The following is a 14,708-nucleotide window of genomic DNA, read 5'->3' as shown; positions in this document are numbered from 1 at the left end:
GACTTAACCCTTATAATACAAGTAGCTGTGAACTTTGGTATCACCTGATCTAGAGACTTTCTATCTTCTTTCTGGATAGAGTAACACTGCTCCAAATCTACCCAGTGTGCAGTTTGGGAGACATTCAGCTCTTGTTCTAAGAGGAACAACACCAGTTATGCCTATGTCTGAATCAGGAGGCTCTCCTCATAGTCATTCATGCCTTAGTCACCTCACAGTTGGATTACTGTAATGGTTCCATAAGGGCTGTCCTCAATGACCTCTCAGAAGCTGCTGCTGGCCCAGAATGCAGGGATGTGAAAAGGGTACCTCTTTACTTTATGAGCTACATTGATTACCAGTGAGCTTTTGAGTGTAGTTCAAAATGAGGTTTTTCATGGCACAGGGCTGGATTATTTGCAGGACTGAAAAATAATTGTTTATTTTTGCTCTTCTGGTTAGATCTGGCAGAGCTCAGTTTGATCAGACATGGTTGACAATGTTATGTCACTTAGACAGTGTCATGAATCAAGACACAGGATTTGTGCCTTTTCTGTTACTTTCCTGACCTTTGGAACACAATTCCTCCTTGAGATTAGGTTGGCCCCAACTTTTCCTGCCTTTCAGAGGGCATAAAAACTTGAACCTTTTCCCAAGCAGTGGGGAAATTAGCCAACAGAATAATTTTGTTGGTTTAATTTTTCCAAGCACTGAATGTCCTTATGTTTTGAATTTTGTTGTTATTTTTAAGCCATTTTATATGGACTTAATCATTGTTTACTAATGATGTACACTGCACCGAGTTATGTGCTGAGTGGGAGGCTTTATAAATCAAGTTAACTAAATATATGAAAATTTATTCTTAAACCATCTGTCGAGTTGGTTAAGTTATTTTTCTGATAGGCATGGTTTTGTCACATTTTCATATGGTAAATCAGTTGATTTTAGTAACTGAACAGATATAACTCACTGGATAGATTTATACATCAAACTAAGTTAGGATTTTTTAAAAACCCCATATATATTGAATAAGCCAGAATAGCTTAGTTAGTATATAAAGTTTGGGTCTAAACAAGCTATTGGTATGTTCTATTATGGATGACTTAATGACCAACTAGCATTTACTATATTTACCCAAAAAGAATCTAGCTTTCTTCTCGAATAATTACTTATGGGTGTAGTATATTTTCTTGAGAGAGTTAGAAAACAACTAACATGGTTCCTGTATAACTGCTGAACATGAACAAATGAGTGGGGGTGCGAAGTGTGAATAGATATGCTAAACAAGGTTAGTCTTGATCACCTCTATTTGCTTATTTAGTTTGTTCATTTGTTAGATTTGTTTCCCACCTTTCTGTCAGGAGGTCAAGGTGAAATACATAGCACTTTGACCTCCCATTTTTCTCCAAAACAACTGTGAGATTGTTTAAGCTAAGAGATTTAAATACACATATGTGAGAGTCTTACATGCATATATTTGTTTAGGGAAAAATACACTTCAGAATTGGTTTCAACAAGAGTTGGACATGAATGTTCTGGAATGTTCCAGAATACATTGGAACAATTTATGGTTTTCTAGATTACATCAATCCAGGAGATGACATAGTAGTTTTCAGAAAGTTGATCTTCTGAAACAATATGTTTATGATATATCTGGTCATCTTAAGTTCAGGTTCACCTTTCTTTTGTGTAAATATGAAGTTTTCTTTTGTGCTGGAAAAAAATCAGAGAGTGAAGCCTCTTCAGAATTTGCTATGAATAAGATAAGAAGCTAGTAGCTCACCTCAGTTCTATTTACCCAGAATTTCAGCTTATCATGAAGACATCATTAACAATGGAATGGGTACCTAAGGATGTGTCTAGAACGATTATATTTTGCTGACTTTCTTAATGGGTTGCTGGAATTATATTTTAAAGCTAATGGAGATATCTGGATTTTTAAAAAATGCTGTTGTAATTTTGTGTTGGAGAACTAGGAGTGTGCATTTTTAACTTCTTAGTGTGTAAGAATGTTATGACTAAGCTGCCAAGTATCTTCTTTTTTATTTTTGTTTTCCCTTTCCCAATTGGAGGAAATTAGGAAGAACAAAGCCCTTCCCATCCCATCCCATCCCATCCTCTCCTTCCCTATCTTAATGGAAGTAGAAAACTCAGAGAAGCAAACTTTAAGCATGCTATTTCTATAATAAAATGTCCTTTTGAATCTGAAGCATTTCTTTCTGGATTGTTTTAACAGGCGTGGTTCTATTCATATGCACATATTCTACTAAATATAGACTCACTGAGCTGGAGAAACTCAAGAATTTCCCCTATGCTTTGTTGCATAACAGTAATCATTTATACACTATTAAGTGCCATGCTATTGAGAATGGTTTTGAAAAGACCATTCCAGCATTCTACTCATATGTTTAGAAATATTTTTCTCCATGGGTTTTTTTTTTTTTTTTTGGTCTTATTTCATGCCAAGGCAATAACAAGTTATTGAGATAACTGATCTACTTTCAAATTAGGTAGAAAGGGATCATACAGAAATGGTGATTAATTTATTTTCTCTTTGCTAAATTCTTTCTAGCTATGGAAGAAAATCACCCTCTTTTATTAAATTGTTTATTCAGAAATAGGGCATATTTATTATAATGAAATGAATCTATTGCATTAGAAAATGAGAAAATCGGATCTTTGAGAATAAATGTATTGAAATATGAATAATATTTATCCTCTTCTGAAATGATGAATTTCAATGCAAGTATTTTTGCTTGTTTGCTTGCTTTCATTAAGATTCAGTGTGATCTGCAGCAATTTCATAAGTACTATTTCTTTTTTTGCATGTGTATGACAATTCTGTTATCCAGGCTGGTATACTAAAGTAAATGAAAGTTATGAGGTATTATGCCACCTTTAGTAATATGTATCTATTTAGGATGGTCACTTCTTAGTTGAGTATTGGACTCAGTGCTTCTTCTCTTTTAGCTTCTAAAATCTGTACTCCTTCAAATCTGTTGAACATACTGACTTTCTATTTCTTTCCCCTCTTTTGAGGTCGATTTTTTTTTGGGGGGGCAGGCTCCATGTTTTATCTGATCACCTTAAACTTCCTTGTCCGTTTCTTTGACCTACGGTAGTAGGGGGGGGGGGGAGAGAGACTCGTGCTATGTTAATGATCAGTATATTAATTACAAGCTGTTCAGTATTTATTTGTCAGATCGTTTCTCTCTTATTCTGTCTTTTCAGAGTCTTTTTTTGTCTTCAGCTTTCGTCCTTTGACCCGTGTTTGCATTTGATATTCCCCTAAAATATCATTTGGTCTAGCCCAGTCATAGCTTTGTTTCAATCAAAAATTACCATATGGTAACTTTGCATATGCAAACCATAGCATTTGCAAAACACAGTATATGCAACTGTGTAGGGAAGTATAAGAATTAAGATATAAATGGGCTGTCAAGCTATATTCCTAAAATATAGAATTTGTCATTTTATGAAGATTTTGGTTTTATCAAGCCTGAGGCTTGGCAAAGAGGATAATCTTATGTAAATGGAAAGGAATATATTTTCCTGATGAATTCAGATAAGAGCCTTATCTATTTTTGAAAAAAATTGCTCTAAAAATAAGAACATAAAGCAATAGATTTCCATATGATCCAGACTGAATAATAAGGTTGAGGATTTAATTTATTCTATATTGATGCTAAATGAAAAATTATATGGACATTTCTTCTTCTTTTTTCTGTTATTAGTTCTCCCACATTTTCTTTTTATTGTGTTTAATCACCTCCATGTACATTTTTTTCATTACAAATCACTACATTTTACCAGTATTGTAATTGCTTGTATTCTACTGTTAATAATAATTAAATAATTAAAACAAATAAAAGAAAAATAGATACATGTGCTTATGTGAAACTATGAGAAAAATGTAATTGTAATAGATCTGATTGAAGGTGGATTAATCTTACTGAGTGGAATGTGGAAAAGTGAAATTAAGTTTAATAATTAATGAAAGGATTAAAGTGTATGTCAGAAAGCATGAATTGGTGTCATTAGGAAGTGGTGAATGCCCATGAAAGTAGGTATCTGAAGTAATCTTGAACTGAGCAATATTACAAATCTAATATATTAGTTTTAAGGTAATTTGTTTTGGTTAATGTAACATTCAAATGACAAAGGAAGAACCAGGCTTAATTGAATGTGATTCTGGAGAAAAATGACTTGGTCAGATGCTTGAATGAATGAATGGGAGTCAGATAAACACTGGGACTATTCAGAGTTGAATGAAAATGATTGTTTTGCTAAGAAATATGTGTTTGTTATGAATTCAGGGTTTATGTTTTAATCTGTTCACATGTACAAATGGAAAAGGAAGGAATACAGGTAGTCCTCAACTTACTACCACAATTGAGGCCAAAATTTATGTTGTTAAGTGAGAAATTTGTTAAGTGAGTTTTGCCCTATTTTATGATTTTTCTTGCCACATTTATTAAGTGAATCACTGCAGCCATTATATTAGTAACATGGTTGTTACGCAAATTTGGTTTCCCCATTGACTGTGCCTGTCAGAAGGTCACAAAAGGTAATCACATGACTCCAGGACACTGCAACTGTCATAAATGTGAGTCAGTTGTCAAGCATCTGAATGTAAATCACATAATCATGGGGATGCTACAATGGTCATAAGTGCGAAAAATGGTCATAACTCACTTTTTTCAATGCTGTTGTAACTTTGAGTGGTCACTAAATGAACTCATGTTAGTCGAGGAGTACCAGTATAAATCAAAAACTTCACTGATTTGTTTATGATGAGGGATTGAAAGAGTTAGTGAATAATATAAGGATGATGAGAGATACTGAATGTGCCACAGAACATTCTTGACAGTTTTTGATTGCTTTTTGGAAATTTATTAATTTAGCATAAGGCAAATACATGGACTTATAGTAGTTAAAATGTTAATGTCTACTCCACCCAGCCATTCAAGGACAGGGTGGTCTATGTTAAAAAAAAATCAGACATTGGGCCGGTGTAAGCTCTTGATGGACATTCGGACACAATGTGATGGATATTTTGTTGAGGGGCACCACAGTCACACAGAGGGATAGAGACAAGACCCCACTTAAACTATGAGTCCTGGCAGGCACCATGTTGGGTACGGATCCTGTTCAGAGTTGACCAATGCTGCCGAGGAAGGTCAAAACCTGGCACCTTTTGTGTAGGGTCATTTATGTAACTGCCTGTGTCTGGACGTTCAACAGTCCATGTGGCTTTCCACTGTGAGTTGATGTCAAAGTTGTTAGACATCTGTTGAGCGAGTGCCAAAGAGGGCTTCCTGGATTTAAGCCTGCCAATTGATAGATGAGGAAGATCAGCATGCACAGGAAGAAGCGGTTTCTTATAATTTTGTTGTACTCCTACACTAAGGTTTCCTGCCTTCATAAGGCTGGTGGTGCTATGTGGCTCAAGACGGGGAGCCAGCAAGTAGAAGTAGATTTTATGCAACTGCTTATGATCCTCATTGTATCATTTAGTTTAGCATCGATCTTGCTAGGGTGGCAGCTATTAAGCCCAATGGGGGTGCAGTATTAAGCTGTGGAGTAGACCAACTTAGTGCTGATATTCTGAGAGTAGAGGCTGAGGCTTCCCAACTAGGTCCTCTAAGTTTCTGGAGTAAGTTGTTCCTGGTATTTATTTTAGCAAACATGTTCTCTAGGTGTTTCTTATAGGAGAAAGAGTCCGATCCAAAGTTACTCAGAGGTATTATTATTCAGGTAGGCCTTTGGGGTGACATTGGTGAGTTTGTTATTGAAGTGGAAACAGGTAGTCACCGTTTTGCTGACACTGGGTATGAGTCTCCAGTCAGCAAAATATGTTCCCAGGGTCTTCAGGTCCCCAGAGAGGAGGCAGTCCAATACTTCCAAGTTTTTGTCTTGCACTGCTAGGACAAGGTCATCTGCATACCCAAATTTATGTAGCTGGATATAAAGATTGAGCAGTGGTTGGATATAAAGATTGAACAGTGGGTGCCAATACAGAACCTTGTGGAAGGCCATTGTTGAGTCTTCTTAACTTACTAACATTGTCCCCCATAGTGATCTGAAAGGATCTATCGCTGACCATGTTGTTAGTTAGGTGATAGAGGATTTTACAGGGGGAATGATGTGACTCAGTTTGTAAAGCAGACCCTTCTTCCACACAGTATTGTATGCTGCAGTAAAGTCGATGAACACAGCTGTGGTTTTTAAGCCTCACTGGAAACCAGCCTTGATATGTCCTATTCTCCTGAGATCCGTTCGGATCATCCAGAGAGTGGGAGGTGCTTCAGTCTACGTCGTTGATGGCTGAGCTCAATCACTGAGGAACGCTCCGCCCTCCATCACGTGGCTCTCTTGCGTTCCCCAGTTTGCGCTCAGCCGTCGTCAAGTTAGGCTGTGCATTTCTCACTCCTTGGCCGATCCAAGACTTGCTCTCAGGTTTGAATATAATTACAAGAAAAACAATTTATTTTCCTTAGCCTTCTGGCGCAGGACTGGGGATTTAAGGGGAGCGCGTTTCTTTCGCCCCCAGGGGGGTTGTAGAACGGGCGGCTTTCGCGCTTCGGCGCTAATCCCCCCCCCAATTCGATCTCTTGCCTGCCGTTTCTCTCGCCGCGCTCGCAGCGGCTTTACTGATCGCGTTGATATAGTGCTGCTGGTATTCCCCCCCACCGCAAACGCCGCTCACCCTAAGAAGGGGCGAAAACTTACTGTCTGGCTTCCTTGGCCTCCTTTAGGGCCGGAGAAGTAACCTTCGTTGCCCTGAGCAGCCCGGGACTTTAGGAACGTGGGCGATCGCCTCTAGGGTGCCTCCACGTGGTGGGCGCCATCTTGATTGAGGCCTCATAGCGCTGCGAAGTAACCGGCCCCTAGCACAGGCCTCCCAGCCTGTAGGGCCTTTGGTAATTGGTACACTTTAGTAATTGTTGGCTTCCCGCAGCAGGCTCAGGGCAAGTGATAGCAGCCTATCCCTCCCGGTTGTTGCCTGGGAGCTCCAGCTGCCAGAGGCCTCTTACCAGCCTCAGGCGTTTAATTCGGAAAATTGGCAATTTTTCATTACTAGAGTAATAATAATAATATTAATAATTACAATAATAATAATTATAATAATAATAATATTAATAATAATAATAATAATAATATAATAATAATAATAATATTAGAACAAGAATATTAACAATAGTTCTAATACTAATAGACATTGGAATATCTGCCTGTATGCAGGTCTAGATATTTCCTCACATATATGCTTATATTTATACTCACATATAGATAGACCTGGGTGAGTTTATTCCTGTAATTTTTCTCTTATTGATATTGAACCTTAGCATTCCAAGTCTCATTGGATTGTTATCCTGCTTGTGCAGATAAGTATTAAGAATTATTTCAACATCTATATTACAGAATTTATACATCTAAATTCCAAAAGGGGGTGTGGGCCAGCTGAAAGGACACCCGACCTTTGTTGTAGGTCGAACCCTTGGCGAGCCAACCGCCTTTAACTGTATTACTGTCCTTTCTTGTACAATGGCAGATGACATTCCCACCAAAGGCCCTTCTTTGAAGGCCAAATCCAAATCCTACCACCTGCGCAAACAGGCTAAGGAAACTCCTAAGGAAACTCCTAAGGAAACACCTAAAGAGACTTCTAAGGCTTCTCAGAGAGACGCCCTACGACGTCATAGGGCTCTCGAGAGGGAATTTGACAGGCGGTCCAGAGAGGCACAACCGGTACTTCCAGCACCCTCCGCTCCTTCTACCTCCAGACCCCCCCTCCTCCAGATTGTTTTTCCGTCTCCAGGCGCAGCCCTTCCCAGGGACACCAGGTTCCCGGCCCATCAACCAGACGGCCTCCTGAAGCTACATTCACGCCCACGGCCGCTGGTCTTCGCCAGGAGGAGGCCCCCACATCTGAGATCCCTGCGCACATACAGGCATTGATGGAACGGGCCATTCGCCAGGGGATAGCAGAGGGCCTTCAACAGATGTCCAGGTCTACTCCCCCCTCACTGGCGCCCGAACACGACCCACCATCAGTGAGGTCCTCGCCTAGATCGGACCCTACTCGTGGTCAGGTACCTTCTCAAGGGGGCAGTCCTCTCCCAGAAAGGGACCCGGAGGAGGATATAGAGTATCTAGACCAATTTGGGGGAAGAGGAAATGGAATGGGGGTCTATGCAACAAGAGGAGCCCCTATCGGAGGTAGATCCCATGGAGGGGGACATGTCCGAGGATGAGGGTCTCACCCCGGACCAACCCACTGTTGCGGGCCTGTTCAAGCCCCACATGTTTAAATCCCTGTTATTTAAAGCCAGGAACATCTCTGGCCTGTCTGTGCAAACCTCCTCAGCTCTCCCCTCCCCGGCAGAAGGTCAGGAGGACGCCATCTTTAGTCAACCCGTGGTGGAGGCGGAGGTAATCCCGGCTCCACCCCTATTTCATGACCTGGTCTCAAATCAACTGAATTCTACTAGGGCCCCTCCCGCCCCATCCAGCCTGGACAGGAGGTTCTTTAACCTCGAGTCGAGTTTCTGTGACTTACTCAACACCCCCGAGGTGGATGAGCCCATTGTTGGGTTGGCCTCCTCGTCCTCCCCCAGTGACCCCCTAGAGGCTCTGAAACCCGAGGACAAGAGGTCCGAGCTCGCCTTACGTAGAGCTCATCAAGCGGACTCCTGGGCCATTAGGTCAGCCACTGCGGCTTCTTTCTTCACCAGATCTTCGATCCGGTGGCTTCGGCAACTGAAGCAACATGTTCCCCCCTCCAACACAAGGGCTCACCAAGACATAGCAAAACTGACGGCCGCGGCGGAATTCTCCGCTGACGCCACCTTCCATGCGGTCAAGTTCTCTGCCCGGGCAATAACGTCCCATGTCACTGCTCGCCGCCTGCTATGGCTTAAACACTGGCAGGCGGACGTTAAAAACAAAGTTAAGCTGGCTACTGCCCCCATAAAAGGGGACAAACTATTTGGCACGGCTCTGGACCCCTTGCTATCTGAAACCCGGAGCAAGAGAAAATTTCTCCCTCCTCTGTTTCGGAGGTCAGAGTCTAGAGCCCCCCAGCCATTTCGGAGAGGCTCCTCCCGCCCTTTCTACCAGTCTCCCTTCCCGCCAAGGTACTCGAGACCCCCCTCCTCCCAACCGTTCCAGCCCCAGGATCGAACCGATCCGGCCGATAGGAACAGGAGGGGCAGCGGCTACAGGCGCCCCTTCAGGGGTTCAGGAGGGAGGCCCTTCCGGCGTAGATAGATCCCGTCCCTCCCCTCCCATCGGGCGGACGCCTCAAGCACTTTGCCGACCGATGGGACTCTTCCACCTCTGATACCTGGGTCCGTGATACCATCAGACTCGGCCTCACGCTCGAATTCAAGAGCGCCCCCCCTGACTTCTTTCTGGTGTCCCCCTCTCAAGGGACCCCATCAAACGCAACCTAATGGATTCAGCAATCCATCATCTTCTCCACATACAGGCCATTCAACACATCCCACCCTCCCAGCGGGGGCAGGGGTTCTACTCCCATCTTTTCGTAGTTCCCAAATCCTCCGGAGGATGGAGGGCCATCTTGGACCTTAAACGCCTTAACCGTTATCTGGTCTATCGCAGGTTCAAGATGCACACCCTGCAGTCCATCCTCCTCAGCATCCGGCAGGGGGACTGGCTATCCTCCATAGACCTCTCCGAGGCCTACCTCCACATTCCAATCCGACCCTCCCATTTCAAATTCCTCAGGTTCTGCTACAACCACCGCCACTTCCAATATGTCGCCCTTCCCTTTGGGTTGGCCTCTGCCCCGAGGACCTTCACTAAGGTCCTCGCGGCCCTGGCGGCCCATCTCAGGAATCTCCCGGTCCGCCTCCATTGCTACCTGGATGACATCCTCATCCTCTCTCCCTCCAGACCCCAAGCAGAGAGGGACATCAGGGTTACTATCTCGGCCCTCCAAGACCATGGTTTCCTAGTTAATTGGCAAAAGAGCCAACTATCCCCATCTACTAGTATCTCCCACTTGGGGGCTGTCATTGACTCAGTGCAGGGTAAGGTGTTCCTCTCCCCCGAGAGATTCCTTAGTATCCAGGAAGCCGTCAAGCATATCAGACGATCCAGGAAGGTTACAATTTTAGAATTGTCCAAATTACTGGGTAAAATGGTTTCTTGTATCTCCATTGTTCCATGGGCCCGTTTACACGCTAGACCCCTACAATGGTTCCTGCTCCCGTTCCAGCGGACCGGCAGAAGCAACTCAAAGGCCACAGTCAAGGTACCTCCAAGAGTCCTTACATCTCTCCTCTGGTGGACCAGTCCCACCATCAACAAGGCTCACTTCATCAAGGAGCCCCACCACCTCACCCTTACCACAGATGCCAGCCTATCCGGATGGGGCGCTCACATCCTCTCACTCTCAACTCAGGGCACATGGTCTCAGGTAGAACGGGGGTGCAGTATAAACTGGCTGGAGCTCCACGCCATCTTCCTGGCCCCTGCGCAGTTTCCTCCCCAAGTACGCGGCGACATGCCCTCATACTCACGGACAACGTCACCGCCAAGGCTCACGCCAACCGTCAGGGGGCACACAGTCCATCCGTTTGATGAGGGAGGCCGAACGCCTCTGCCGTTGGGCAGAGCGCAATCTCCTCTCCCTCAGAGCCGAACACATCTCAGGGGACTCAAACACCCAAGCGGATTGGCTAAGCAGGACCACGGTGGACCAGTCCGAATGGCGCATCCACCTGTCACTATTCAGGAGGCGACCAGAATGTTCGGTCTCCCGTTAGTAGACCTCTTCGCCTCCCCACTCAACACGCAACTCCCCAGGTTTTTCTCCAGGTACCCCTCCCACGGGGCCGAGAATCACGACGCCCTCCGTTGCCCCTGGCCCACAGGGCTCCTCTATGCCTTCCCGCCTCCCTCAGCCCTGGTTCCCAGAGTTCTCCAGAAGCTCATCTCCGAGAGGGCAGAGCTGATTCTAGTGGCACCCTTCTGGCCCAGGCGCCCCTGGTTTGCGGACCTCCGCAACTTATCGGTGGCCCCTCCCTGGAGAATCCCCCCGGCCAGGATATCCCTCTCCCAGGGGCCCCTCCAACACCCAGACCCTCAGTGGCTCCAGTTAGCCGTTTGGAGGTTGAGCGGGAACGCTTAAGGAAAGAACGGTTTTCTGACCAAGTTATTGAGACCATTTTAGCCGCCAGGCGGCCTTCAACAACCCGCATATACAATGCCACTTGGAAGGGATTCTGCAAGTGGTGTCATAGTCTCCAGATCGACCCACTGTCACCTTCCATAGCTCAGGTCTTGGAGTTCCTCCAGGAGGGCCTGAGGAAAGGGCTTTCCCCCAACACCCTGAGGCGTCAGGTCGCAGCGCTATCCACAGTCATTGACTGTGATGACCTGGGTTCCCTTTCCCACCACCCCCGTATTCGGGCATTCCTCAGGGGGGCCACTAGCCTGTGTCCCCCAACCATACACCGATACCCTACCTGGGACCTTAACAAGGTCCTGGTGTCTCTGACTAAGCAACCCTTTGAGCCTCTCAGGGAAGCCTCTCTCCAATTCCTAACATTCAAAGTGGTATTCCTGGTAGCTATTACTTCGGCCCGTCGCATATCGGAGTTAGCAGCCTTGTCGGTAAGGAAGAACCTTTGCATATTCCATGCCGATAGGGTGGTCCTCCGACCGGACCCTACCTTCCTGCCCAAGGTTAACTCGACCTTTCACAGGGCTCAGGAACTCATACTCCCGAACTTCTGTCCCAATCCCTCGTGGGAAAGGGAGAAGCTTTGGCACTCACTGGACGTAAGACGGGCCCTACGCATTTACATTAAGCGCACCCAACCCTTCCGGAGGTCAGAATCTCTCTTCCTTTCCTTCCAGCCCAAATCCTTAGGCCACAAAGTGTCCCCGTCAACCATCGGCCGCTGGATCAGGGCTACCATTTCCAAGGCTTATTTGTCCCAGGCACTGCTGGTACCCAGGGGGATCACTCCACCAGAAGTGCAGCCACCTCGGTGGCTTGGGCCACCCAGGCTCCAATTTCTGATATTTGTCGGGCAGCCACTTGGGCATCCCCCTCTCCTTTCATTAGACACTATAAGATTGACACCTTTGCCTCGGCGGAGGCTTCATTTGGTAGGCGAGTCCTCCAGCGAGTCTTCAGGGAACCTCGGAGATTGCAGGACCAGACGGGGTCCCTCCCGTAGGACAGCCAAGCTTTGGTATGTCCCACTCTCTGGATGATCCGAACGGCTCTCAGGAGAATGGGCGTTGGTTCTTACCTGACACGCCATTTCTCTGGAGCCATGAGGATCATCCAGCCCCACCCTTTAATTTACTGTCTGGTGGGGCCTTGTTTCGGCCAATGACCTCTTTAGCATAGGAAGAGCAGAGCAACGTCCTTCTCTTCACCTTCGTCTTCACGCAAACTGGGGAACGCAAGAGAGCCACGTGATGGAGGGCGGAGCGTTCCTCAGTGATTGAGCTCAGCCATCAACGACGTAGACTGAAGCACCTCCCACTCTCTGGATGATCCTCATGGCTCCAGAGAAATGGCGTGTCAGGTAAGAACCAACGCCCATTAGGCTCAGCACATGATCAACATAACTGTGTTTATGACGAAAGCCAGGTTGTTCCATGGGCAGAAATGTATCTATTGTGGGTCCAATTCTGTTTATGATAAGTTTCTCCAGAAATTAGTAACAAGAACTCAGAAGAGCAATGGGGCGGTAGCTTTCTACTGTCTCTTATGGTTTGCCAGGTTTCAGAAGCGATATTACTTTGGCTTTTTTGAATTCCGGTGGGAGGTGTCTGCTAGATTTAGAAAGTATGTTTGAAAATAATTTGCTGAGCCAATTCTTTGTTAGTCTCCCAGAATGAATTAGAAATTTAGGGTGGATGCCATCAAAACCTGGTGTTTTGTTGGACTTCAGACTATTGATGGCTGCATTGATTTAAAAAATGAATTGCTGTATAAATAAAAAACTTTACTGATTTGTTTATGATGAGGGATTGAAAGAGTTGGTGAATAATATAATGATGATGAGAGATCCTGAACGTGACACAGAACATTCTTGACAGTTTTTGATTGCTTTTTGGAAAAAAACAGAAAGCACAGAAAGAAGGAAAAATATGATGGAAATATAAGTAGAGGAAGTGGAAGAAGAAAAAGAACCATAGAGCTGGAAGGAACATAAGAATCAAATATGATGATCCTGTATGAAAAGTATTGGAAGATAGATTAGTGTTGTAACAGAAAGAATGAGAAGCATACATAAATTTAATGCTAAAGCTGCTTGGAATGGAATGAAAATAGATATTAACATCTATGTGGAAGAATTAAAATGGGAAGTATGAATAAGGCTAATTATTTCTCATACTACATTACTAATTTTTGTATTGATAGACTTGGGTGATTTATTGAGCTCTTATCTCAATTGTATGTTTCTATGATAATCTGATTCTCTTAAATCAAAATTTCTTCCTCATTTTGCAGCAGGCAAGAGATGCACTCACAAGTTTACTATAATGTTGGTGGATAAAGTTCTGTTTCTGATGTCATATAGTTTCTTCCTTAAAAAGTCGATTGTGTGGGTTTGAACATATTTATTTATTTATTTGTATTCCACCTTTATTATTTTTACAAATAACTCAAGGCGGCGAATATATCCAACACACCTCCCTATTTTCCTCACAACAATACTGAAGTGAGTTGGGGTGACATAGCCATTGAGCTATAACATACATTTAGTATTAAATGTGTCCCAGTATTAGAATTATTCCCTTACGTGATTTTTCATTGTAGTCTTGCCTTCTCCCCATAGATTTTGATTGCCTTTCCAGATTTGATCTCTGTGAAAGATATCACACTCTTGTCATATCTGCATATAATTCTGATGTGAGTTAAGTTCAATAACTGCCAACTGTTTTCTGTTTAAATAACCAAATGTTTATATTTTAATTAATATAACTTGATAGTAAGATTGTTTCATACTTAGTGATTTATTGTTATGCTCTCTTCTATTATTAGGAGTTCTGGAAGAAGCAGAATTCTACAACATTGGCTCTCTAATCAGATTAATAAAAGACAGACTGGAGGAAAAGGATTACACCATAACCCAGGTGGGTTGGGAAATGTCAGAATTATATTTAAGAGAAATTGAAAGTTTCATTTTACAAAAAAATTGAACAACAATAAATGTTACAAGACTGGGAACAAACAAGCCAGCATTTAATTGTTAAAGCAGGGGTTGTTTTAATTCAGTTAATTTTGCGGTATTTATTATTCAATGTTAATTATGCAATTGAAAAGAATGAAAGAATGATTCCTGAAAATTCAGTCTATATTTTTGGGGAGAAAGATCATATGGGGGAGCTGTGAAAAGGCAGTTCTCTTGGCACTTGGCCTTTGATTGTTGTTATGAAAGAAGTGAGAAGCTGGAAAACCTCCTAGTATTTCACTCCTCCTTCCAAGTTCAGAACTGCTCACTCCTTTTGCCTTATATTTGTCCATATATCTCCTATTCTGACTGGCAGCAATTCTCATATAGTACTGCAGCTTTTCCCAACCAGGTGCCTTCCAGATGTGTTGGCACAATCAGTTTCAGTCTCAAATGATTAAAGCAATATGGGCTGGGAATGCTGGGAAATGAAATCCCTCCCCATCTGGAGGTTGCTGAAATGAGGAAATCTGTACTTCTAGATGCTTTTAATGGGAG

The 14,708-nt window shown here is 43.7% G+C and overlaps 1 protein-coding gene across 1 annotated transcript in view; it reads left to right on the top strand.

Annotated features, from left to right (window-relative positions):
• Positions 1-14,708, top strand: part of KCTD17 (potassium channel tetramerization domain containing 17) — a 29,942-nt gene that overhangs the window by 9,908 nt on the left and 5,326 nt on the right. The window contains exon 3 of the mRNA XM_026694927.2: positions 14,021-14,112. Within this exon, the coding sequence (XP_026550712.1) occupies positions 14,021-14,112 (92 nt within the window). The remainder of the gene's footprint in view (positions 1-14,020; positions 14,113-14,708) is intronic.

The sequence above is a fragment of the Notechis scutatus genome, chromosome 6 (assembly GCF_049901735.1).
Source record: "Notechis scutatus isolate UNSWTSFEM ecotype Mainland chromosome 6, rNotScu1.2, whole genome shotgun sequence".
NCBI lineage: Eukaryota > Metazoa > Chordata > Lepidosauria > Squamata > Elapidae > Notechis > Notechis scutatus.
Note: the sequence above shows the minus strand (reverse complement) of the source record. Positions and strands in the feature narration are given on the sequence as shown.